Raw genomic sequence first — 23,712 nt, forward strand, 5'->3', positions numbered from 1 at the left:
CTTCAAGTACCATGATAAACAACATGGGACTCAAGACTCTTGTGGAAATTCCATAATGTTGTAGGTCATAGTACAGCTGCTTTTTTAACTGACTGGATGTTAAATAAGGTGTCAAAACCACCTAATTACTTCCCAGCAGTTACTGGAGACAGTTACAAAATGGAAATCTCTGATCTGTAATTAACACTTGTATTACTGTATGATTAACAGTTTGGATTTGGTCATTGTGGCTGAATCTTTTGCCTACAAGTGACACTTGTGTGGTCAGTAACCAAGCTGGTACAACATTTCTCTTACAATAATACCCCAGCGGCAATGGTAGCCAATGATGATAATATATCAGCAGCAGCGCACTCATTACAAACTTTTTTTTCCTTATTGTCATAAGCTAAGTCCAAAGTAGCATAAAATATATACCATATGACACTCAAGTTCTATTGCCACCCATACAGCCACTTTGTCAGTTATATCATATACCAGCACTAACTGTACTGAAAATCTTATGTTTTTTGGAGCATATCCTTGACCTAAATCAAAGCCTGCCTTGATGCAGGGCATAATTTACTCTGACTGCATCTCACCACTATGCTCACTTGCATCTGCAACATAAAGTACAGGTGATGGTGAGGAGCCTACATATGGTGGCACTCTGCACCGTGGATGGAGTAGACATGGCATCCACCTGGACGCCAAACCTCCAATCGCCTTCCGGGCATCTTGCCATGGAAGGACCCTGGCCTGACCTTGGTGAGGCACTGTCTACTATAAAGGGCCACCAAATCTCTACATATTTTATATACTGTACTGCACTGTGGTACAGTACAGTACAGTACAGTACACCCCACTCTCTACACTACTCTCCCTCATAAATGTTATACTCTATATAATAAACAACACTGTACTATGCCTCCTTGTGCTGCAAACATAAGACCACAAAGTTTTGCATGGTAAGGGTATTATCTGGAGAGTTGGTGGCAATACTCATGATGATTTAGAATACTGAACAAGGTGTGAGAAAATGGTAAAAAATTAGTCGAGCCTTCAAAATACAGATATATAATGCTCAAAGACATATTTGAGATCTGCAGAGTAGGGAAAAGATTAGTAGGATGGAAGGCATGGTAAGTGCTAATGTAGGATATTAGTAGGGGCATGCAAAATCAATCACACAATCATCCACATACCAAACCCTCAAGAGAGATACATAGTACAGTACCTCCTTATGTCCAGCAAACATGAAGGCAACGGAGACCTGCATGGTGAGGGCCAGATCAGCCGTGTGTGTGGCGTTGTTGGTGATGATGTAGTATATTGGTAAGGGATGTGTAAAAATCAATCATCCAATCATTCAAAGCTTCAAAATAAATAGTACAGTACCTCCTTATGTCCTGCAAACATGAAGGCATCGGAGACCTGCATTGTGAGAGCTAGATCAGCTGTGTGTGTGGCATTGTTGGTGACGATGTACGATACTGGCAAGGGTGTACGTACAGTGCCTTGTGGAGCAATTTCACAGTCCACCCACACACCCCAATGCTCCACCATCACAGCCGGGAGACCCACACTCACACTCACCACGGAACTCTCACTCCCTGATCTGTAACCAAGGAAATGCTTTTACTTATCATCATCATCATCACTGTTACTGGCATCATCATTGTCATCATCATCATCATCACCAATCATCATCAATATCAACATCAACACCAATATCATCATCAATCATCATCGTCCCAACCTTTACAAATAAAGATGAGATAAGGCAGCATAGAGAAAGAGAGAGAGAAAAGCACAAATGTGGGAGAAACACAAACTCTAATCTTCACCACTAAACCAACAGATGCCACTAATGAGAGAGAGAGAGAGAGAGAGAGAGAGAGAGAGAGGGAGAGAGAGGGGAGGGGGGGGGATCCTTACACCTATTTTAAAGCACTAGTTGTATGGGGGGGGGGGAAATTAGTTGAGGTAGGATCAAGAAATACAAAAAGAAAACACAGAATGGGTAAAATATCATCTCTTCTTTTCACCACTAAACCACTTGATCCCACATGAGGGCTCCTACACACACACACACACACACACACACACACACACACACACACACACACACACAAAGAAAAAAGAGGGGGAGGGTTACATCCTTACCCCTATATTAAAGCATTAACTCTATATTACAGCACCAGATATATACAGAAAATGGTGCTATATTCTTTAAACACATCCCTGACTTACACTGAGCACACCCTATTCAACACACCATCCTTGCCTGTGTGCATACGTTTAATCCCTAAGAGGTGTTTTAAATCATGTAACATCTATCTATCTATCTTTTTTTTATTGCCACATGCCTTAATCCCATAAGTGGTGGCCACAAAGAAATCACCTCCATGTCGCCCTGTCTGTCCCCCACCCATTTCACTGCCCTGCTCCCAGCTCACATGCCCCTCTCTTGTATACAATAAAGGATATTCAGTTGGTCACCTGTTCTTAAATGTACTGTATTTGGGACTACATTATCATATACTTGGGTCTGTACAGGTCAAAGGGGGTACAGTATACGGTGTGGGATTGGCTGTTACTGTTAATAAATAAATAAATAAATCGTTCTGTTTCGTTTCGTTTATAATGGCTTCAACATGCTTGCAGGATCGGTCTTGATCATCTAATGGCGGCTCTCCAAGCTGCTCGATCTCTGGCAGCCTATTCAGTCCCTTATCCCTGATGTCACACTCAATAATCTCGTTCCAGGTCTTTTTCGGTCTGCCTCTCACAACCCTAACCCTAAGATTAACACTTCTCTCTTTCTGCTCCCCAATTGTCATCCCCCATCCTCTCCACATGCCCAAATAAATAAAGAATAAAAAGTAAAAATCACATCTTACCTCTTCCAATACAACACATATTGCCCTAAGGTGACAGCAGTGTTTGCAGGACCCTTGCCACTCAGAGCCACACAGAAGCAGTCCACACCCACCTCACCCTCGGCCAGCTCTGTGTCCATCACCTGTGACCTCATTTCACTGTCAACTTGATGAACCTCATTTGCCTGAAACATTATATAGGAAGGATTTACATATGTGTCATTATTCCATCTATCTATCTAACTATCTATCTATAGTCCGATGCCCCAATCCTGCAAAGGGTGGCCGCAGACAAAACCCCTCCAAGTCGCTCTGTCACCCACCATTTGACTGCCCTCCTCCAACTCACTCCCCCATTGCTCATATACCTCTCAACTCCATCCCTCCACCTCATCCTCGTCTCCCCTTCCCTCTCCCTCCCTCCACTTCACCTACATACACCCTCTTAATCTTACATTCTCCCTTCTCTCCACATGTCACTACACACTATTCACTATAGCAGTATATTTAAAACTTATATTGCCTCATGGAACAGAGCAGGAGTCCTCTCTCACATACTATTAAACTCTCAAGCTTTTACACATTACATACAACCTTGGACCCATTTAATCATTACACTTTTCAGCATGAACATATCACTTAGTTTATTTATCATCCAACCATCCATCATTATTAACTTTCACACAAAAAAAAATAAGAAAGAAATTCATTCAGATCTGCAGCATAGTATTCCACACATAAACTTGCGTGTGCCTCAGTGTGAAACAGGTCTAGTTACACATCACAATATTAATGCATCACAGTTCCTTGGCCATTTCAACTGATAAATGGCAACCCTATTAATCCATCTATCTATTGCCAGACGCCTCAATCCCGTACGGGGTGGCCACAAACAAATCGCCTCCACGTTGCCCTGTCCCCCGCCATTTCACTGCCCTGCTCCCAACTCACACCCCATTCTCATATACCCTATTAATGCCACCAATAAACATGTGAATATATTAAGACAGTCAGGTGTGCCAACAACCAGACGTCTGCTACACACTACTGCTGTCCCATGTTTAAAAGCAACGTAACTGTTAAGTCCTTCTTTTATGCAACAGGTCAGCTCTGGAACTCTCTCCCTCTGTCTTTATTTCCCACTGCCTATGATCTCCAGTCTTTTAAATACAATGTGTCCAGGCATCTCAAAATGAACAGATCCTGAACTTGGCTCCCTGTTACCTTGTTTTTGTTTTTTCTTGGAAGCAACAATTTTGTGGGCTCCTTGTCTTTGGTTCTTTCTTCCTTGCATTAAAAAAAAAAAAAAATAAATAAAATAAAATAAAAAATGCTTCAAAGTGTCTGAAATTGTTGTCTTTATATCTTGAAATTATGCATGAAATGTCTAAAAATATTCCCTAGTAACTTTACAAATATGTGTATGGTTGATGTTTTAATCACTACTCCATGAAGAAGGAACTATTAAAAGGCACGAAATACACTATCCATTCTGAAATGTCAAAAACAAATAAACACAGAAACAGAAACACACACACACACACACTGTAAAACCACTAATCACTTGGCAGCACACACATTCTTGATGTGGCCTAGAGCATAACGTACCAGTGAAAGGGATGAATCAGTAAGTGTGATGGGGACATGGGAGGTACACTTGATTCTGGGCACCACCAGGAAGCTTTCTCCGTCAGACACTCGGCCGAGCTTCTCAAACTTCAGAGATTGAGTCTCCACACTCACCTGTTGAAAATGCACTGGTAACCCACTAATGTTTAATAATGTTCAGCTTAATCCTGCATCATCCTTGAACATGCTTGGGGTTTCATTTACTCGGGACTTATCTTGGAAAGATCATATTACATCTCTTGTAAAATCTGCTTCCAAGAGATTAGGTGTGCTAAGCCGCCTCTGTTCTTTCTTTACCCCTATGATCTCCAGTCTTTCAAATGCAGTGTGTCCAGGCATCTCGAAATGATCAGATCTTGAATTTGGCTCTCTATTGTATTTTGTTTTTCTCTTGAAGGGAATTGTTATTGCAGGCTCATGGCCTTTGGTTCCTTCTTCCTCGCATAAAAAAAAAAAAATTACGATCATTTTGGAAAGAAAAATAACAGTGTTCTTCCAGAGTCATGAGTGCATACTGTACATGTAAACCAAAAACTGTACTGTCTTCATTTGTTTTGTTTCATATACAAAGCCTCCAATGTGCTTGCATGTGTCAGCCTTGGTCGCCTAATGATGGCTCTCAATGCTCCTCGATTTCTGACAGCCTCCCTGTTCAGTCCCTTATCCTTAAGGTCACACTCTATGACCTTGTCCCATGTCTTTCTCACCCTGCCTCTTGCAAAATATCCATTATTAACTGATACTAGTGCTGTCCTAACCATGAGTGGATTAATGGTGGTGGGATTATTACTCTCAGACACAAATATTTAATCTCAGCTGAATATATTACATGTAATCTGATACTGGCTGGAATAAAATGGATTACAGGACATGACCATGAGCGAATCAATTTACCCATTCAAAATAGATACTCATAAAGTTCCCAGTGATAGGGTCTGCACTGAATGGTAACTAAAAAATACATACACAGAAAGTCCTCATTGTCAGAGCTGGGCACTGCAAACTAAAATTCACTTCTGCAAACACAAATCCACAAACTAAAACCATTACCTTTCGCAACCGCAAATCCGCAAACTTCTTGAAATTTGCAGTTCCGCAAATGCAAACCATTTGTATACAGTATAAAACTGGATGTATAGTAAAACTAAAATATATATTTTAAATATTCATCATCATGATCATCATCATCATCATCTGGACCTCCTTTCCCACCCTAGGGCAGGGTGAGGAGTAGCAATATCCAGACAGCACAAATCTGCCCAATCCAATGGGCCACACTTCCATTCACTCACTATTCAAGCCCCAAGAATCCTGACTATCTGATACGCCAAAAACTTTCACCACGCTCTGTCTACTTTGTCGTATGCCTTTTCCAGATCCATGAATGCCATAAGAACCTTATGGTCCTTCTTGAAAGCCTTCTCCACTATCTGTCTCACTGCAAATATTTGACCCACACATCCCCTGCAACTCCTAAAGCCACCCTGTTCATCACTCACTAGGACTTCTGAAATCTCTCTTTCTCTATAATAATTCTTCCATATATCTTCCCTACTACACTCAATAAATTTATGCCACGATGATTCTTGCACTCACTTCACTCACCTTATTATATCAGGATAATAGACTTTTTATTACAAAACAAGGGTAAATCATTCATTACTGTACATAAATGATTTAAATTATTACACTTCACAGCTCAAAACTTGAAAAGTTGACATACCAGTCCACATCTATTCCTCGGTTCTAACCTCCTCAGTCCTCACTCTTCAGTCACAGTCGGACACCTTCAACAACTGAGACAACTCCATCTTGTGCAGGTCTATGTTGCCCTTCATAAAAAACAAATTGCTCAAAGTCCTCAGAGATCAGGCTGGTTTGCGGGCAGGTTTGCGTTTGCAGAAGTACTTCCACAAACACAACAGTGCACTGGGTTCAAGTTCAGAGGAGCCTGGGCCCACAACAACATACAACTGTAACACTGACTGAGCTGTTCCCCTAATAAGAGAATTGGCAAGGGGGTGTAACATATGGAGCACCCAGTATATAAAATTTTTCCTTCACTGCACCTTACCTGGAATGGTATCTTAGCCTGTAGTGTGACTGTCTTCTCACTAACACAAGGGCAGTGGATGACAGTGTTCCCTGATGGCACATCCACACTGTACTCAACCTAAAAATAAAAGTTCATTACAAAAACATACAAACTACATTAACAGATACATAAATGAGGTTGAGGAGCAGTAGGAGCTATAGAAGGTCAAGATGGTGATGGTTTCATAAAGTTGGTGAATATGTGAAACCGTGAGACACTGAAGTCATCATCATGATCATCATCATGAACATCATCATCATCTCCTTAACCATATTTTTCACTTATATACAGAGGAAAATCCAGAAACAGGTAAATATACAAAACCAGAAGGACTATCAACACAGTGCAAGGCAAATGTAGACCACACATCCACCTACTTGTCATTTATATACTGGCAAGCCTTTCAAATCCTTGGCTCAAACTCACAACCAAAACAATCCACACAATACTGCACTTCATCTATCTATCTATATATCTATAGCCAGGCGCCTTAATCCCGTAAAGGGTGGCCACAAACAAATCGCCTCCAAGTCACCCTGTCCCCCACCATTTCAATGCCCCACTCCCATCTCACAGCCCCTTCTCTCACATACCTCTCCACTCCATCCCTCCACCTCATCTTCATCCTGCACTTCATTACGTTTCAGAATACGGTACTACAAGAATATCAACTCTTTCAATCAAATGAGGCCTTTTCCCTCTTTATCAGATCACCAACAGACAATTTTGTTCAACTCAGGAATGGTCTCTAATTGTGAAGGACTTAACACTTTCGCGGTCTTTGGACACGGATCCATATTAAACCTGAAAGTGTCCAACCCACTCTTTGGAAGCAGACCCACATCCAAACAAAGAAATATTCACCATAAATCAAGAACTGTGTCTAGCGTCCTGAAAATTGGTCTGATATTAGCCTGATTGAATTTCCAGTTTGGTGATACACTATTTTTATTCAGGGTAAAATTCGAGAACATGACCAAAAAACACTTGGAAAAAAAGGTGGTACAGTATAAACATTCTTATGCACTCTTTCAACTTGTACTTGTCATAACTATTTTATATTATGCAATATCATTTACCTTTTTCTTTCATCCTATTCTACAAAGTCTCAGCTTTCTAATGTTATAAAAACAAATCTGCTAATCCAAATATTTTGGGGTGAAAAAATGATAGGAAAAGAAAAAATGAGTGCACGGCAGGGTAGGAGGGAGGGGGGAATACAGAAGGGTTCTACTGGCTGCAGTGGTGTCAGACTGCAAAAGTGTTAATGAAGGATGTATTTTAACTTATCAAAGTCAGCAAGTTTCCTGTATGATGAATAAAATTTTACCGAGGTAGGAAGAATAAATTAAAGGCCTAATATGATTGACGGAGTTAATATATGTGAGGGAGTAGGAGGGTGAGAAGAGGTGTAAAACTTGATGATGATGATGATGATGATTTGATATGGCTGGCAGATATGTGGATCAGTGAGGCAAAGAAGTTAAGGAAGCAGAAGAAATGATGAAGGATAAAAATGGACAGATGAAGTATGAATGAATATGGCCAAGGAGTGGGTTGTATTTGTGATGACACTGTTACTGGTACAATCAAGGAAAACAGTGCACCTACTATCTCAATAAGTCTACTTCACACTTTGGAAATGTTCATCACTTTCCTTCTTGATGCATTAAATCAAAGTAATCATTTATTAGCAAAGAAACATATCAGGCCTCTCTTAGCTTTGGAATATTAGTCAACAGTGCAAACTCAGCCTAGGAACTGTAGCCAACAAAAGACTCTCTCAGCTTTGGAACATCTGTCTGCAAAGGACTCTCTCAACTTGGTAACATTAGCCAACAGAGGACTCTTTAGGCTTAGGAATATTAACCAACTGAGAACTCTCTCAGCACATGATACTGGTCACTAAATGGCTCTCTAAGCATAGGAATATTAGCCCACAAAGAACCTTCTCAGTTTAGGATATTAGCCAACAGAGAACTCTCTCAGCTTGGGACAATAGCCAACAGAGGACTCTAAGCTAAGGAATATTGGCCAAAAGAAGACTCTCCCACATTAGAAATATTAAACAACAAAGGACTCTCTGGATTATCAACTAACAACAAGAAACTGAGAAGTAGAAGAGGAAATAAAAATCTAATCATCTATACCTTCATATGTAAAGTCCTTTCAGTGGCAGTGAGGGACTTAACATAGAAGACAACTGATGACTTTTCACCCACACGAAGGTCTCCACATCTGAACCCCGTCACCTGAGATCCCAGCTTGTCACTGTGAAGGCCTGACGCTGTACACACTTGAGCTGAAATGTAAACAATGATCCTTTACACCTTCAATACAATGACGTCGTTTATTTTTGCTACCTCAGACTTTTCAATCTGGAGGAGTCTGATATAACCTTCATTAATCACTGAAATACATGATTTATACGTATATGTGAAGCTACAGAACGTGGTGAATTTTTTTTGGCCAATCTGATGGAGCAAGGATTCTGGGGGCTTGAATAATGAGTGAATGGAAGTGTGGCCCATTGGACTAAGCAAACTTGGGCTGTCTGGATGTTGCTGCTCCTCACCCTGCCCTAGGGTGGGAAAAGAGGTGGTGACGACGACAACAACAATGATGATGATGATATGATGATGATGATAATGACGATGACGACGATAAAAGCATCAAAATAATATAACTCACTAGCATGCTCCACGTTGGTTGGTGAGGCTGGATCCAAACCAAAACTAATGGAGATGTCTGATATGATGGAGTCCTCATTATTTAACAGCTGAAGCTTCACGGGCAGCCACTCCCACACCAACGCTGTGCCATCATACTCACACTGAAATGGTTTGAAAAATATACTGTACTATATTGGTAATCAGCAACTAAATACCCACAATATTCTACAGTAATTCTAGGGATGGAGTGGAGAGGTATATGAGAGAGGGGAGTGTGAGCTGGGAGCAGGGCAATGAAATGGTGGGGGGCTGGGCAACATGGAGGTAATTTGTTTGTGGCCATCCTTTGTGGGACTGGGGTGTCTGACAATAGATAGATAGATAGAATTTGCAACAACACAAAATAACAACAACTGACACAAACTTACCTCCAATGTGAGCTGAGGTTGTCGAGGAATAATTTCTGCTTCAGTGATGGGCTGTGCAGTATCATAGGCATCTCTGCACAGGAGGCTGGAAAAAGGAATGTAAGAATTATTCAAAGTAATTTATCAGAGATGAATATGATCTCTACAACATCCAGTCCCATCTTGCCCCATACACTGGTAAAAAGGAGCCTGGGAGATGTTACTCAGTCCCTATTATTAAGGCAACAAAAAAACTATCTATCTATCTATCTACAGCCCGATGCCCTAATCCCGCAAAGGGTGACCGTAGACAAAATGCCTCCAAGTCACTCTGTCACCCACCATTTGACTGCCCTCCCCCCAGCTCACTCCCCCCTGCCTCATATACCTCTCAACTCCATCCCCCCCCCCCTCATCCTCAGTCTCCCCCTCCCTCCACTTCATCTACATACTGTACACCCTCTTAGTCAGTCTTTCATTCTCCATTCTCTCCACATGTCCAAAAAAAAAAATAGTGTGATTTAAACAAGGAAGTGGATTACACATTTCTATATTCAATTCATGGCAGGAAACTATGACTACATTACTCTATGTTATTTTATTGTAACACCTAATTTGCAAAGGGTTATGGCAGTGAATATGAGAGGTAAGAGTTGGCAGCAAAAGCAGCAGTGTACTATATAGACAGAGTACTCATCAACTGGTAAAGCTTTGGTTATGTCATACTGCAAGTGTAAACCTTTTCCAATACTTCTTTTTTGCAGCTCCCGGCAATTTTACAGAACTTAACTGGCCATATGTGTTCCCTACATGTCAACAAGTGGATTAGTGGAGGGTCAGTGCCTCTTCCTGTAAAACAACAAACTCACAGTCAAATGGCCACCCCTTATGGGATTATGGCTTCTGGCAACAGCCAGACACATGAAAGATGGGAGTTGATGAAGGGTATACCTAAGCCCTCCAGTTTTAAAAGCTTGTCCTAAAAACACTGAAGACTAACCAACAAGCAACTGTACAGTAAAACCTCCATAAGTCAGAAACATTTTAGTCAGGATTATGCTCGAGTCGGCATGGCATATGATATTTGTTGATAAAATAATTCATCCATCCATCAATCCATCATTCAATCTTGTGTTGCCCCATGAGCAGCATAAGAGCCTGGGGCTAGGCAAATTGGTCCTGACATTTAAGATGAGAGTGATAATCAAAATTTTTGAACAAATCGTAAAAATCCCAGAAAAAACTCCCCTAAGTCGTAAAATGTCGTCTAATGGAGTCTCCCCATGTCATGTTTTAGCCTGTGAGGACCCATTATCCACCTCCCACCTCCCAAGGCACTTCCCGCCTTAGTCTTGCATCTACCACCATCCTCTGCAGTGTGTCCTCAGAGATGCCTGCACAAATTTTCTGCAGTGACTCTGATAGTGATGAATTTGCATACAATAGTGCTTTACAGTTGTGACTAAGGCCTGTATATAAAGTGTAAGGTAGTGCAATTGTGGTTACTGTTAGAAAATGTTGCACGAAGTGAAACTGTTGCACAGAAGCGATCATGTGCCCCTCTAATACCTCTACATCCTACCAAAACGCCCTCCTTATGCTTGGATTACACTCTCTGCAAACATGGTAAGTGATTTTTTTCTCGTTAGTCAGGAGGCATCATACTTTCCATAAGTTAAAATTTCAGTGAAGTCTGAATGGCCTCAGCACCTATTATTCCGCCTTAAAGAGGTTTTACTTTATGTGACATGTACGGTGAAGAGAAGAGGGAGACTGGGGGAGTTTCAGAGAGTTTGGAGCTCCGGCTGTGAGAAAAAGGGTTGCCCAGTGGTTGAAAATGTCATCCATATCTGAGCCGCGTGGGGCCTGCATTTGGTACTATGCATGGTTTATCTGTATCATGCAAAGTTTCTGAACCTGAACAACTTGCATTATAAACAAATCAAGCACTGAAAACATGCATTACAGGCAAGATAACTTTATTCATTTATTTAATTATTTTTTAATGCAATGAAGAAGGAACCAATAGCTAGAAGCCCACAAAGATTGTTTCCTCCAAGAAAAAATGAAAACTCTGCCAAATTAATCCTCCAATCCAGCAACATCCTGCACTGTTATACTCCTGCTACCTCCAAATGATTTTCTTCAGTTTAAGGGAGCTCTCTTCAAGTAAACGGGTAAAGAACAACTACATCTATATCATTTTGTACAATCTCTCCTAAATTATATAATACAGTCTGGTGATGGTTTGATTAAAACTATCTATCTATTTATCGTCAGACACGCTTATCCCATAAGGGGTGGCCACCAACAAATCGCCTCCATGTCGCCCTGTCCCCCGCCATTTCACTGCCCTGCTCCCAGCTCAGACCCCCCTCTCTCATATACCTTTCCACTCCATCCCTCCATCTCATCCTTGGCCTCCCCCTCCCCCTCCCCCCTCTACAAACACAGTAATATATAAGTGAAATGAAGGGGTCAAGATGGTTGAATTACTATCCCTCACTTTCTGCGGCTTCAACTTCCAAATTTGGGTATGCACAGGTAGTAAACCATCAAACTATGCACTAGGTGAAGGTGTATTTTGTGATGGTTTGGCATGATTTATTACAACAGCATCTGAAAAAACATTCTGAACCCAAAGATTCTAATGTCTTGTGATGATCTGGGCACTACAAACAAATTTTAGGCAGTAACATCTAGCAGTTTCATTATGGCTGTGAGATAGTTTTTATTATTCACAGATTTTAGGAGGCAGACTGAAAAAGACCTGGGATAAAGCCATACAATGTGACATCAGGGACAAGGGACAGAGTGAGGAGGCTGCAAGAGATCGAGCAGCATGGAGAGCCGCCATTAGGGTGACCAAGGCCGACACATGCAAGCCTGCTGGACCCTTTATAAACAAAATGAAATGAATGAAACAACGCTCACCTGAATTCTGGCCATGCAGGTGTGTCGGCAGTGTGTGCAGTCACCCCTTCATTGCCAGCTCCTGCCCACTGTAGGAACACTCCAACCTTACTGCCAGGCTCACCAAACTGGGCCCGCACTTCTGTCACCTGAGGAATGCACCACAGTTTGTCATCATCAACAATTTTTTCTCTTACTCCCCCCCACTTTTTTTCATGACTGTGGAGAGACACTTGATATTCTGTTCCTAAAGGCCAAGAAATCCTACATGTAATGGTCCTTCACATGTCACCATTTCTGCACCAACAGCCTCTCACCATACTGACTGCTGTTCATGCTAGGGCTGCCCCAATCAGGACTGGCTAGGTAGTACTGGCGGAAGCTTTATGATATGCAGAATATATAGTTTGTTTTAATGAAATTCAAATCTTCAAACTGTTCTTGCTCAAGCCTAGGATTAAACTAGGATTAAACTTGCTTCCTTTAGAACAGCAGCCAAGTTCTCTACAGCATTTAACCATCACCTTCCCAGCTAATTATTATAAAATTACCTATCAAAGCTGCATGGCTACCTATAATACTGATTTGCCAGTTCCCCCAATTACAGTACATCATCATCATCACCCAGACCTTTCCCATCCTAGGGCAGGGCGAGGAGTAGCAACATCCAGACAGCCCAAGTTTGCCCAATCCAATGGACCATGCTTCCATTCAGTCATCATTCAAGTGGGCCACGCTTCCATTCAGTCATCATTCAAGTGGGCCACGCTTCCATTCACTCATCATTCAAGCCCCCAAAATCCTGGCTCTATCTGATATGCCAAAAACATTCACCACATTCTGTAGCTTCACATAAACGTATCCTCATGAAATCTGCCTAATCACACAAATTTCCATAATAGCTCACCTTCACTTTCTTTCCCACATCTTCCACTAGAGGGACAAAGTTGAGGCTGATCTCTCTAACCTGACGAGGCAGCAGGATCAGCTTTTCTGGATTCATCTCCACAAGCCGCTCATTATAGGCAGATGTGTTGGTACTGACCCTTAGAGAACTCAGGTACAGAGTTGAATGAAATGAGTTCCTGAAAAGATAAAACTGCACTCAACTCAAACTATAAAAATTTTCACAGAGAAGCTAGATTCAATAAAACCTCATCATCGTTATCTTGACTTTTTCTTCCCACCAAAAGCGAGGTGAGACAGGGATTCCATAAACAGGGAAAGAGAAGATATAAAACTTGGAAAGCTATCAACAGCATGCCCAGTGTTATGGACCATGCAATCATTCAAAATCATCATCATTGTTATCCTGATGTTCTCACTCACATAAAGATCACTACAGTATATCTGTTTTTTCCAACCTTGAATGAGGTGGTAGAGGTACACAAAACCTGTATATATTGTACGCGGTAACTTTTTTGACGCTCCAGCCGAGAACTGATCCAGAGACCTCTAGACAGATGTCAGGCACCATTATCACTACACCACTGTGCGATAAATGCCAAGCCACCTCAATTCTACGAAGAACCAGGTAAATCCGTTATGGGAGGATATTTTTCAGTCCCAACCCATATGATGATACATATTTCTGACATATCAGGATTTCTGCATAGCCCCACTTGCCGAGTCACAAAGGCAAACTTTTGTCCCTGGATGTCAATGTACAGCTTAACATGCTTAAAATGTACAGTAATATTAACTTACTTCATCTTTACCAACAATGAAACCTCCCACAGTCCATTTACCTTAACCTGACACATTTTTCTCTTTGCAGTGTATTTCACATAGCTCAATGCCATATAAAGACAATACTGTGACTGTAAATCCATTTCACAACACTTCTCCTTCATTAATACAGGCATAACCCAGTTTAACAATGCAATTTGTTATGTAAAAACCAATCGTTAGGTTGAGTACCATATCTCTGAGTAGATTTAACATCTAAAGTATAGGAATGTGTTCTTGAGTCTTAGGTTTTCCCACCAACCAAGTCCTAAACCCATCCAAAAAAGTTTAAAGTCAATGTAAATGGCCTAACAGCTGTAAAAGAAGCTAAACTAAGCCTAAAACCAGTGCCAGTCTCACTTGTACCCAGTCAAGGTCACTGGAGAATGCAATCTCTGACTCGTATTCAAACTAGTAGAGAAGAAGCAGCAACACTGTATACAATCCCACCATCAGACAGTCCCGGGACAATTACATAAACATCCGTTATGCATAATAATGATGTATGAATGACGCAGAATCATCCAAGGTGCAAAGTGCTGGGACGGAGAATCACTGATGTTTTGACGGGGAATTCTCTTGATAGGGAATGCGATCGGGATAGCCTTTTCAAAGGCCCCTCTTTATGTCATTTTTGTTACTCATCTGATTGCTGAGCTCCTTTATTTTCTTCTCTCTTATTTTCCAACATTTATTTAGAAATTCCTTTGTATTTTCAAAGCTTTTTCCCTTGAACAGCCCGAACGTAAACACATGATTTATTGATGTCACAGCTTTCATCAGTGCATAAAAATATTTACTCTCTAAGACTTTCATAATTATTAATATTTATTTAAAATTATTATTATGTATTCCATGACAGGTTTGATGTTCAATAGTTCTATCTATCTATCTATCTATTGCCAGAAACCTTAATCCCTAATATGGGGTGGCCACAAACAAATTGCTTCCACGTCACCATCCCCCCCCATCACTGCCCTGCTTCCAGTTCACACCCCCTTCTCTCATATACCTCTCCACTCCATCCCTCCATCTTATTGAGTGGCCACCCCCCACAAACAAATTGTTGAGTCGCCTAGTTGTCCACACCGTTTTGTACCTCATCTGATGGACAGGAATCCGTACCCCAAATCACAGTGTTCACTCCATCTATGACTAAAACACATTAATCTAAGTCTAAAACCAGTTTATAAATCAACCTAAACACAAAATTTGAGTTGAAAATATCATAAAACACATTAATCTCAGTCTAAAAACAGTTTATAACTCAACCCAAACACAAAATTTAAGTCTAAAATATGAAAAAAAAAAATAAAGAAATAAAGAAAATAGCAAAACCGGGGGTAGGCCTGCGATAGGCGGGGTAGGGTGGTATTTCTACCCCCATCACTATACCGGAGTATCACATCTATAGGTATCGTAAATCAGGGTTTGCCCGTACCATATTGTAATGCTAATCTATTGTTACACATCAGTATTCATGAACCGATGGCAATATTAGGCCAACATACCCATATCCCACACCAAGCCCTCTTCCTCCTATCATCTCCAGACATCACCTTCTGCTCCCCAAACCTCGCCCCCACTACATCACGGAGAGTGGTCAAAACCCTAGGTTCTGATCACCTCCCAATCATCATCACTACCAAAACCAGAATCACCCCAGCTGGCCACAAACACACATACACTAATTATAAGACAGCCAACCGGGAGGCCTTTGTAACTGAAACAGAACAACATTTCGAAACACTAAACAGTACACCCATCACAAACATCAACACCACTGTGCACACTTTCAATACAATTATACAAAATGCAGACAAAAGACACATCTCTAGAGGCAACAGAAAGAGACACAACCCCAACTTCACACCAGAAATTCAAGGCCTCATCAGACAACGGGACACACTGCGACACTCCCCATACAAAAGACACCGTACAACAAATACAAGAACTCAACACTCAAATAAACAATAAAATATCAGAACAGCAAACACTAAACAGGAAAAATTACCTCCAAACACTTGACCACAATACAAACATCAGCAAACTCTACAAAACACTAAACAGCACCACACTTTCCAACAGCAACACCACACAATCACACACTGCCATCACAACAACAGACACCATACCCTCAAACAAACAACAAGCAAACACTCTCATCTATCACTTTTCACAAGTCAGCCATCTAAACCCCCATCCCGAAGACCGATGTATCATCCGACGTAAGAGACAGTTCCCCAAAGACCCAGAATACGCACCTTTCACTTAAACCAACGAAGCACATCATTAACAACCTCAAGCACTCATCTGCCTGTGGACCAGACAAAATAAGCAATATTCACCTTAAACACTTAGGACCACAAGGCATACAAGCACTCACCAACATATCAAACTACAGCTACTCACACAACATAATACCCAACATCTGGAAGCATGGCAATATCATCACTATCCCCAAACCCACCAAAGACCCCACGTTACCCTCCTCACATTGCCCCATCACACTCCTCTGCACCCCCTCTAAAGTCACTAAACAACTGGTACTACAACTAGTCACACCTCGCATTACCCTAGTCCAGTCACAACATGGCTTTAGGCCACTACACTCCATAAACACCCTTCTTACAACCTCACCAAAACACACTACAACACTCTACAGACCATACAGAACAAGGCCCTAAAAATAATCACAGGCTGCACAGCTACTACACCCACAAACCACCTACATCAAGAAACCAAAGTCCTCAAAGTCAAGGATCACTTAGACATGAGAGGCACCCAGTTTCTTGCTGCAGCCTCCACAAACCCACAAAATCCACTATATTACATGGCAGCACATCCACCCACACCAAGGAACATCAAAACAACACCCAGCACACGATACCATACAAAAATACTATCATCTCTCCCCCCTCGCCCACCTCAGACCAGCTTCCAGAAGCATATCCACACTCAGATCACTCGCCGCTCCATTCAGTCACTTAAAGACAACACACAGCTGCATGCACGGCCTCCTGACATCCACCCTTCTGAATCCTATCTTCCTCGTGAGGACAGGGTCCACCTGGCCAGGCTGAGATGTGGGCACCATCCAGCCCTCTTAAGCTACCATAAGAGGCTGGATGACTCCGTCGCTGATGCCTGTCCAGGATGCAACACAGCACCCCATACTATTAAGCACATTATGGAAGACTGCATTGCACACAATCACCTATGCCAACAACACAACATACACTCCTTGAGAGCTCTGTGGGAAAGCCCAGTCTCGACCATGGCCTTTCTAAGGGACTCGGGGCTGTTCAGCCAGACTGCCTAGGTAACTACTACTACTACTACTACTTAGGCCAGGTTAAAGTAAAAAGGGTACAGTCAACATGAAGGAAGGGATACAAGAATGATGTGCAAACCTCCCTACATTCAAAGCCATAGGTAGCACTGGATCTTGCCTCTAATGGCTAATACTCCTAAGCTGAGGGAGGCTTTATACATTTTTCTGCCCATACATGATTCTTTTTCTGTATGGTGCATCAAGGAAAGTGAAAGGTAAGCTGCGAGCATTAAGTAGATACAGTGAAACAGTACTGGAAGGTAAAGTTTTGTCCCTGCCATTCAACCTACGAGGGTTAAAATAATAACGTAATATCATCATCATCATCAACATCACCGTCATCATCACCCGAACCTCCTTTCCCACCCTAGGGCAAGGTGAGGAGTATCAATGTCCAGACACCCCAAATTTGCCCAGTCCAATGGACCACGCTTCCATTCACTCACCATTCAAGCCCCTGGAATCCTGGCTCTATCTGATACACCAAAAACATTCACCACGTTCTGTAGCTTCACATACATGTATCTGACTGAGTCAGTCTGGACGCTGTCACGTTAAAAAGGGGTGCCAAATCCCTGATCATGCACTTCTCCTCACAATACTCATCCAGCCAGCTCAATCTCTCGTCAGTCCCCTAGCCTCACTGACTTCCAAACCTCTCTTCCTCACACACTCATCCACCATATCACTCCATCTTCTCCTTGGCCTACCTCGCCTCCTCCCTCCTTCAAATTCGCTCAGATATATCAACTTACCTTATCTTTACCACCAATGGCACCTCCTGGTCAACATGGAAGACGGACTGTGAGAATGACGTGCGGACTTCGAGACACGGCACCAAGCATGTCATATCCACGGTGATGGGTGGCACTGGACCCTCAAGCAGCGACTCCCATGCCTCCCTCCCACCATCAACACCATCACCAGCCCCCCTCACACTGCCATCACCACTGGGTTCAGGCTCTGGGGACTGGCCCTGTGAGTGTCACACTTGTTAGTACATTCTAAACAATTCATCGTCATCATCATCATCAACAACCAACCAACCAGCCAATCAATCATCATCATCATCATCCATCAACCAACCAACCTGCCAATCAATCATCATCATCATCATCATCCATCAACCAACCAACCTGTCAATCATTACTCATCACCATCATCCATCAACCAACCAACCTGCCAATCAATCATCATCATCATCCACCAACCAACCAGCCACTCATCATCACCACCATCAACCACCCAACCCATCAATCAACCATCATTACCATCATCCTACTTGCCAGCAAATCATATACAAAAGCACTAGACTGATGGAGGGGCTTCAGGACCCCTAATATAAGGCTTCACTAAAGTCGCTAACGTCTATGGGAGTGAAGTACTTCGTTTCTTATCTATCTATTGCCAGACGCATTCATCTGGTAAGGGGTGGCCACAAACAAATAGCCTCCATGTTGCCCTGTCCCACGCCATTTCACTGCCCTGCTCCCAGCTCACACCCCCCCTCTCTCATATACCTCTCCACTCCATCCTTCCATCTCATCCTTGGCCTCCCCCTCCCTCTCCCCCCCTCCACCTCTTTGTTTCCTAATACGGTGAAAATGGCAACTTACTTTCAATATTCTGCTGAGATTTTCATGTACCCTGTTTTTCTCCTCTTCTGTGGCAGGCAGTCTGGGGCCCATGATCTCCAAAGCAACACTGCAGTATTCCATAATGGCTGCTGTATTATAGGCACACTCCAGGGCCAGGCTTGAGGCAGACCACAGCAACCGCCACCATTTCTCACTCCGATAGTCCCACATCACATGATTCAAGAGACTGAGAGGACAACACAGTGGAGTATAGTGTACATGCATCACCTCAAACACCATCTCTCCATACAACACAAGAAAGTATGATACAATAAAGTATATCCACAACATCTGTATAAATCATCAACATCATCAATCACCATCATCATCATCCAGACCTCCTTCCCCACCATAGGGCAGGGTGAGGGGTAGCAACATCCAGACAGCCCAAGTTTGCCCAATCCAAGTTATTCTCCTGTCTACTGCCAGACGCCTTAATCCCGTAAGGCGTGGCCACAAACAAATCGCCTCCAGGTCGCCCTGTCCCCCGCCATTTCACAGCCCTGCTCCCAGCTCACACCCCCCCTCTCTCATGCACCTCTCCACTCCATCCCTCCATCTCATCCTTAGTCTCCCCCTCCCTCTCCTCCCCTCCGCCTGACGCACATATATTCTCCTCGTCAGTCACTCGCTCTCCATCCTTTCCACATGGCCAAACCACCTCAGTGTGTTTCTCCTAACGCTTCCTATCACATCCACATCTTACTGCCGACAAATACAATAACACAGAGCCACACTATGAACATACGTGAGAGCCTTAGCAGAGTCAAACGCCTGGTGGTATTCCTCGGCCATCTGAACCATAAGGTGTCGCTTGATGCGTGGGCAGCGGTACTTCTTGAACTGGCTGATGGCTGAAGAGAAGAGTGGGATGATGGTGTTGGAGTGGTTGACGCGATGCAGCTCCTGGTACTGCACATCCTGGAGTAAGATCAACACATATTAACAATGCAAGGTTGATTAGAATATTGTGCAGTAAAAATAATGGAGTTGAGAGGTATATAAGGGAGGGGGGAGTGAGCTGGCGGATGGGTAGTCAAATGGTGGGTGACAGAGCGACTTGGAGGCGTTTTGTCTGCGGCTACCCTTTGCGGGATTAGGGCGTCGGGCTATAGGCAGATAGATAAACAGAAAAATAATTTCCATCTAAGGCCTACAATACAACTCTTTTACACACCACAACTACTGCAATACCCCTCAAACACTAAAAAATAATACCATAATTTCCCATTGGCATTAGATGTATGGAGTTTATGGGTGTATGGGCACACCCACTATTCACTCACTCTTCAGATACACATACTACAGGAAGGGCAGGAAATACCAAATCTTACATGTTAACATTCCCAATTATTCAAATATTTCCATACTTTTTTCCTCATTAAAAAAAAAAAATGAAAATAAAAATAAAAAATAATAAAAAAAAAAAAAGTTGGGGCCTGCAAGTTACCATCAGCATAAAAATGTAACTATGTGTGATACCTTTATTCCTTCCGCTTCACGTTGTTGTTCTGGTGGTTCAAGGGAATGCTTGCCAGGGCGCCATGGACGCTGACCATAAAACTCTAGCTTGTCCCAGCCCTCCAGCAAGTCTGACGCACGACTACCCACATCCTGAAATACAGATGCTATATAAGGCACTCTACACTCCAACATACTTCATTTTTCTTAAACAAAACACATGAAAACAGTAAGGCCCAATTTTTTCCCTTAGCACTGGTACAATAAATGAGGAAAATAAGGAAAAACTGTTATGTAGTGGCCCCTCATGCCTGGTCAGAGAGGAATGCATGAACACCAGTGGAGGGTCCCTGAGAGAGCCCATACTCATTAGAAAAGTTATGAAATGAAAGACGTCCCAAGGTATTCTTACTGAAGACAGATTCAAAGACATTAGAAATACCAGAGTTGACAGCAAGTAGGTGACAGACAGTAGGGTGGAGACAATCACTCTTCTTTGGGACAAGATGATCAAGAGCAAACTGCCAGCAAGAAGAAATGGTGCAGACAAAGGCAAAAGGGTTTGACTTGGCACAGTGTTAGCAAAGAAGCCCAAACCCTAAGAACAATAGGAGGGACCCCATTAGGACTTGGGCTGGAAGAGGGTCCCAGTCTGGCTGAAATCGCTCTGCCTTCTGAATAACAGGTAACAAAACTTCCATTCATGCATACCACACGACTCTCCTATTCAAACAATTCTTGGTGACATTATATTACGACACAAATATAACTGTTAAGTGCTGTATATACCTTGCAAACTTGAAATGCTGTTTTCCTCCTCAGTACGGCATACTGAGCTGCCTGTTGATAGTAAAACCCAGGGTGTTGGGTCTGTACAGCAGGCAGCCCCATTCTCACAGCTTCCTCAAACACATCTCCAAAGATCTGGTACCTGGTAAATACAATCATCATCAGTCATCACTGTCTCAACCATCTTTCCCCACCTACAGAACTGGTTAAGATAAGATCCAGAAACAAAGTACAAAGTGGGAGATCTATCAATAGTACGTCCACTGAAATGGGTCACATGCTCATTCACACATCATTCAAGCCTCAACAATCCTGGCGCCATGTCACAAGCCTAACCATCTACAATTTTTTTCTTACAGATGCCTTTTACATACACTTATCAAAATCAATCTACTGATTATCAAGTGATGAAAGGGGTGCAAAACCCTTAGCATATGCACCATACCGTGCACAAATCCAACAAACCCACCACGTTCCTTTCCTAACTCAAGAGAAATTTTTCTGAATAATGACTGTGGTAAATGAACTGGAAAATTACTACTTCTAGCCAATATAACATCAACTTAGTAGAAAAAAGAAAAGAAAAGAGAGAGAAAGAGAGAGAGAGAGAGAGAGAAGGATAATGGAGGGACTTATTAAATTTCCCCAGTTCATGCCACATTTTAACATGTGTTACAATGCTAACAGACAAAATGAGAGGAAGAAGAGTGCCTAAAATGATGAAAGACATACAGTATCTATATAAGGACAAAGTCACCTGGAGGCAGTTCTGTTATGGTTGTCTCCTGCTGGAGGGTTCCCAGCAGGAGGCAACTTGTAACAAAGCTTAAAAAAAAAAATAAGTGTGGCTGATTAATCAATAAAGAAATGATCCAGAAGGCCTACAGACCATTTTTTTCACTTAACTGGCATTTCAGTGTATAAAACATGTACTCATACACTCTTTACATACCTTTTCGGGGTCTAAAAAATTCTTCTGGCTCATGAAAATTTGTTCATACGATATAAAACACACCGGCAATTCCATATCTCAAATTTATAACATACCCAGTAAAAGAATCACTCACTGTTTTGATAGCCAGGCATAATGCTCAAATATCAGCTCCTTGGGTCCAGTGCGCTGACGGAAGAGATCAATGTGGCGACGAAACTGAGCAATGGCGTCACGGGGAAGATTCAAGGCAAAATCCAAACGACATATCTTGTAGTTGACAATGGCAGCCACAATACGAATTTCATGCAGGTTGGTGTCTGTTGAGCGCAAATCCAAAAGCTGGTGGTAGCATTGTGCATAGTGTCTGTAGGGAAAAATGAAGAATTGTATGGGCCTGAAGTGTAAAGATGAAAACATTAACTGGCATCCCTTCAGAAGATAAAAACCATAGGCCACAGATGTCTCCCATTTTTTAGTAATTTTCCCATCACATTCCTACGAACTCACCCTCACCCTCATCTATTTCGTAAATTTGTTTCACCTTAGAGTTAATGGACCATTCACTGGCCTATAATTAGTTTCCTGGAGGGGGGGGGATTCCAATAATTATTTTTGAGCATACAGTTGAAGATTATGGTACAGTTAAAGATTACAACACAGCACTCCAAAATTAGAGGTTATTACATATTATTTTTAAAATCCAAGAATTTTATATTAGTCCAGTTTTTTTTTTTTTTTTTTTTTTTTTTTTTTTTTTTTTTTTTTAAATGAATAAGCAACCCCATCCTTCCCTTAAAGTTACTCATGATACTTTAAAAATTTATTCAAAAATCAAGATTGTTTTTTGCACTTTTGACCCCTCAGTCATGAACCAAAAACATATCTCAAAGTTGTATCACTGAAGGTAGCATTTTGCCTGAACACATCCTTCACATTTATTGAGTGATGACTGTATTTCATACAAATTTTACATACTTGACAGCTGTTTGTGCATCATTCCTTAATTCATTCAGGAAACCAAGCTTGAACTGATGTCGTACAAAGAGGAGAGTGTGGTTGGTCTTGTTGAGGAAGTCCCGGTGGGTGCGAACACCTTTGGCCTCGCCCTGGTAGAAGCTCCATGCTATTTCACTGAGAGCACTCTCTAACCTGGTGGAAAAAAATATTGTATCTACTAAACAGAGCATTGCAGTGTGGATGTGGATGAGAACGTGTTAGGTGATATACACTGAAGTGGTTTGGCCATGTGGAG

The 23,712-nt window shown here is 42.1% G+C and overlaps 1 protein-coding gene across 1 annotated transcript in view; it reads right to left on the reverse strand.

The window, feature by feature from the left end:
- gry (trafficking protein particle complex subunit 11 gry) overlaps positions 1 to 23,712 on the reverse strand; it is a 37,440-nt gene that overhangs the window by 1,905 nt on the left and 11,823 nt on the right. Inside the window, exons 5-20 of the mRNA XM_080286804.1 lie at positions 23,436 to 23,609; positions 22,594 to 22,824; positions 21,527 to 21,668; positions 20,759 to 20,890; positions 20,025 to 20,197; positions 19,256 to 19,463; positions 18,395 to 18,615; positions 13,485 to 13,662; positions 12,599 to 12,726; positions 9,686 to 9,770; positions 9,277 to 9,418; positions 8,736 to 8,887; positions 6,565 to 6,663; positions 4,470 to 4,604; positions 2,883 to 3,046; positions 1,378 to 1,597 (exon numbers count right to left, since the gene is read on the reverse strand). Coding sequence (XP_080142930.1) covers positions 1,378 to 1,597; positions 2,883 to 3,046; positions 4,470 to 4,604; positions 6,565 to 6,663; positions 8,736 to 8,887; positions 9,277 to 9,418; positions 9,686 to 9,770; positions 12,599 to 12,726; positions 13,485 to 13,662; positions 18,395 to 18,615; positions 19,256 to 19,463; positions 20,025 to 20,197; positions 20,759 to 20,890; positions 21,527 to 21,668; positions 22,594 to 22,824; positions 23,436 to 23,609 — 2,584 coding nt within the window. The remainder of the gene's footprint in view (positions 1 to 1,377; positions 1,598 to 2,882; positions 3,047 to 4,469; positions 4,605 to 6,564; positions 6,664 to 8,735; positions 8,888 to 9,276; positions 9,419 to 9,685; positions 9,771 to 12,598; positions 12,727 to 13,484; positions 13,663 to 18,394; positions 18,616 to 19,255; positions 19,464 to 20,024; positions 20,198 to 20,758; positions 20,891 to 21,526; positions 21,669 to 22,593; positions 22,825 to 23,435; positions 23,610 to 23,712) is intronic.

The sequence above is a fragment of the Coenobita brevimanus genome, chromosome 114 (genome assembly GCF_032717465.1).
Source record: "Coenobita brevimanus isolate Jiangsu-jjx chromosome 114, ASM3271746v2, whole genome shotgun sequence".
Lineage (NCBI taxonomy): Eukaryota > Metazoa > Arthropoda > Malacostraca > Decapoda > Coenobitidae > Coenobita > Coenobita brevimanus.